Here is a 3,250-nt window from a genome sequence, read left to right on the forward strand (position 1 = left end):
AGTCGTATCGGAAAAAACACTCAGTAAAGAAACTATTTGCATAGTGTAAAACAACACTCGGCAAAGAGCAGCAAATAAGCTCTTTGCTAAGTGTTTTTTTTACCGAGCATTTTTTATGGGGTACTCGATAAAATAACTCTTTGCCGGGTGTCTGGAAAAAACACTTGGTAAACCATTGGCACTCCAAAGAACCGGATTCTAATAAAGAGGTCATGGATTCCTAGCCACGTCTAAGTTTTTGGTTGACTAGTATACTCCATTATATTTGACCATATATGTGTGTGTTTACAAAGCCATATTTCTATATGTATATGCATGGCTTATGTCCAATCTAGTTTTGTAATTTGTTTTGACGTATCGGTTAAAAGGGAACCAGTAGAAGAGTGTGCTGCTTGCTTAGTGGCCTAATTGCAATAAATCTACCATTGTGAGAGATCGGACAACTTTATTTGGTGTATTTCCTTCTCCCGCACACAGAGATGCATAAAGGTCAATTCACCAGCAAAAGGGGTGTGCCTTTGTGCGTGTGCTTCAGGCTTTACATACACCGTTGGGGGAGAGGAGGTAGGGTGAGGAGAGGAAACTGCTGGAGAGGGTGAGAGCAAGGGGAGCAGCGGTCGGGCAGCCATGGGGCACCACTGCTGCAGCAAGCAGAAGGTGAAGCGTGGGCTGTGGTCGCCGGAGGAGGACGAGAAGCTTGTCAAGTACATCACCGCCCACGGCCACAGCTGCTGGAGCGCCGTTCCCAAGCATGCCGGTATGCTCCGGCCACCCATCCTAGCCAGTAATTCAAAGAAGAAATTGGATTTGTTCACGTCCTGACAGTGGCGTGCTGTGCTGTTGCCAAATCGGCCACAGGGCTGCAGCGCTGCGGCAAGAGCTGCCGCCTCCGGTGGATCAACTACCTCCGGCCGGACCTGAAGCGCGGAACCTTCTCCGACCACGAGGAGCGCACCATCATCGACGTCCACCGCATCCTCGGGAACCGGTACGTACGGGCATACTTCTTGCCGTCTATCTTGCTCCCTGCTAACTAGTGACTCACCGGGGCCATGGTGCCATGCCTCGTCTGGTCTGTGCGCGGCGCGCATGCCAACTCCGATCCAACTCACAGATGGGCGCAGATCGCCAAGCACCTGCCCGGGCGCACGGATAACGAGGTCAAGAACTTCTGGAACTCGTGCATCAAGAAGAAGCTCATCGCGCAGGGCCTCGACCCCAAGACCCACAACCTCCTGCCGGCCTCCAGGACTCTCCTCCACGGCAACGGGGCAAACCCTAGCAGCAACAATCCTGCCCACTTCAACTCAAACGGCTGCGCTGCTGTCGTCTCCGTCGCCACGACGCCCTTCACCATCAGCTCCCCGACCAAGGCCGCCGCCTACGGCACCGTCACGGCCACGCCGCCGCCGGAGACGATGGCGCCGGCAACGTACGACGTCCCTAATAATTACCCTGACGGCATGCTCATGAGGCATGATCAGGCAGCCACGGCGGCTGCGATTCCGGGATACCCGTACCACCCCGGAAACGGCGGCGGCGTGCTGATGAGCTTCAGGGACCAGAATGCTGGTCTCCAGACATCTGTGGACTTCGTGAACGGCTCCTCGTCCTCCTCCTCCATGGATCACGCCGCCGGCATGCCTAACGGCAACGGCTTTAGCCAACAAGGCATGGGCGCGGCCTTCATGGACGTGACGGCGGGAATGTGGAGCACCGCAGCCGTGGATTCTGGCATGTGTGCAGGGATGGAAGTGGCTCAGCCACCGCCGCCGCCGCCGCAGCAGCCGCTGCCACCACAAGGGCTGGTGCAGGGGGAGGTGCTCGTCGGCCGACAAACTGTGATGAACGGTGGCGGTGCAGTTGCTGACAAGGGCATGGACATGATGGACGTCTCTTCAGTGTATGGCGGCGCCGGTGCAATGGCGTTCGATCTGGAGCTGATGGAGTCATGCGCGTTGTTTTGCGGCAGCACCGGCAACACCATGGAGCAGCTGCAATGGGACTGCTAAGCTCACTATCGTCCTTACCCCTAATTAGTTTGTTGTCTTCCATGCTTCATCCATGTCTTTATTTTTCCTCTTAATTTTGATGTTCGATTTACTGGGTTCTTGATTCAGATCGTCCTTTTAAAGCAAGAAATCCATGCTGAGCTTAGTGACGAACTCGATCTAATTCAGATTTCAATAAAGTTATCTCAAATTTTATTGATTGCATACGCTCATTAGTCATTATTTGTTGATTTCTTCACCGTGTGGTCGTCTAGCTCTTCTGAAGTTTTACCTTTGCAAGCAAACTGGTAACGAACGGCAGCAGAAATCACACTTCTGAGCTCTGAGCACAACACACACACCAATCTTTATCTTTCTGCAGTCTTTTCTTGCACTGCAGTCAACTCATGCAAGAGGAACAAGTCAGTTACCAGTTGGCAGCAACAACACACATATACGTTTCAACCTTTTAGTGCAAGGAAAGTTGTTGAAATTTGTCAATTTATGCAGAGGCACACAAGTTTCTCCAACAAAAAATGTACTTTACATATACTGCTTGCAACAACACCTTTCGTCTCATCCAAGTATAACCCTATGTTATTTTAGTGATTTTGCAAAGCATATATATGCATGCATTGCACAAAGAAACAAATTACTTCAATTTAAAAGGAAAAATGAGAAGTACTTCAAGCATGAATTCACTAACAAACATTGCATGCACATCATTGCAACCTTTCATGATATAAAAAAACAATTGACCTTCCATCTACGATGATCCTGCAGCAAATTAGTGGACAAGATGCAACTATAATGCAAATGCAGTGAAATATGAGTGGTTCCATACTAGAATGTGAACTAAGAACTAAATGAAAAATGCCAGTCAAATTTTGAAAGGTTTGCTTACATCCAATTAGTCCATGGCCCATGCATTACAAAAGATGATGTACCAAAAGCAATAACGAATGGCACATAAAATACTGTTGAATTCAGTAATCATATCTGTATAGCTATACTGCTAGTAGAGGAATGTGTTCGTTCATCAGCCTTGTATATTAAGATATATATATTTAATGTAAGAGCATAATGTATATGTGGGGCGCTATACTGATTTTTGTAAAGCTTATCCATGCATGCACCTACTCTTTATTTGGACAATAGAAGAATGTGGCGCAAAAAGTATATAATATATATGGATGGGATACACACATATGTATGTATCTACATAAAGTTTTGCATAGCAAGTAGACTTAGGGCACGTT

The 3,250-nt window shown here is 48.3% G+C and overlaps 1 protein-coding gene across 1 annotated transcript; it reads left to right on the forward strand.

Annotated features, from left to right (window-relative positions):
- Window positions 1-502: 502 nt before the first annotated feature.
- LOC541734 (transcription factor MYB21) lies at window positions 503-2,216 on the forward strand. Its single transcript, XM_008654872.4, has 3 exons — window positions 503-757; window positions 859-988; window positions 1,115-2,216. Exons 1-3 carry the CDS (start codon window positions 628-630, stop codon window positions 2,010-2,012), a joined length of 1,158 nt encoding a protein of 385 aa, XP_008653094.1. The 5' UTR covers window positions 503-627; the 3' UTR covers window positions 2,013-2,216.
- The last annotated feature ends 1,034 nt before the right edge of the window (window positions 2,217-3,250 follow it).

The sequence above is a fragment of the Zea mays genome, chromosome 7, assembly GCF_902167145.1.
Source record: "Zea mays cultivar B73 chromosome 7, Zm-B73-REFERENCE-NAM-5.0, whole genome shotgun sequence".
Taxonomy (NCBI): Eukaryota; Viridiplantae; Streptophyta; class Magnoliopsida; order Poales; family Poaceae; genus Zea; species Zea mays.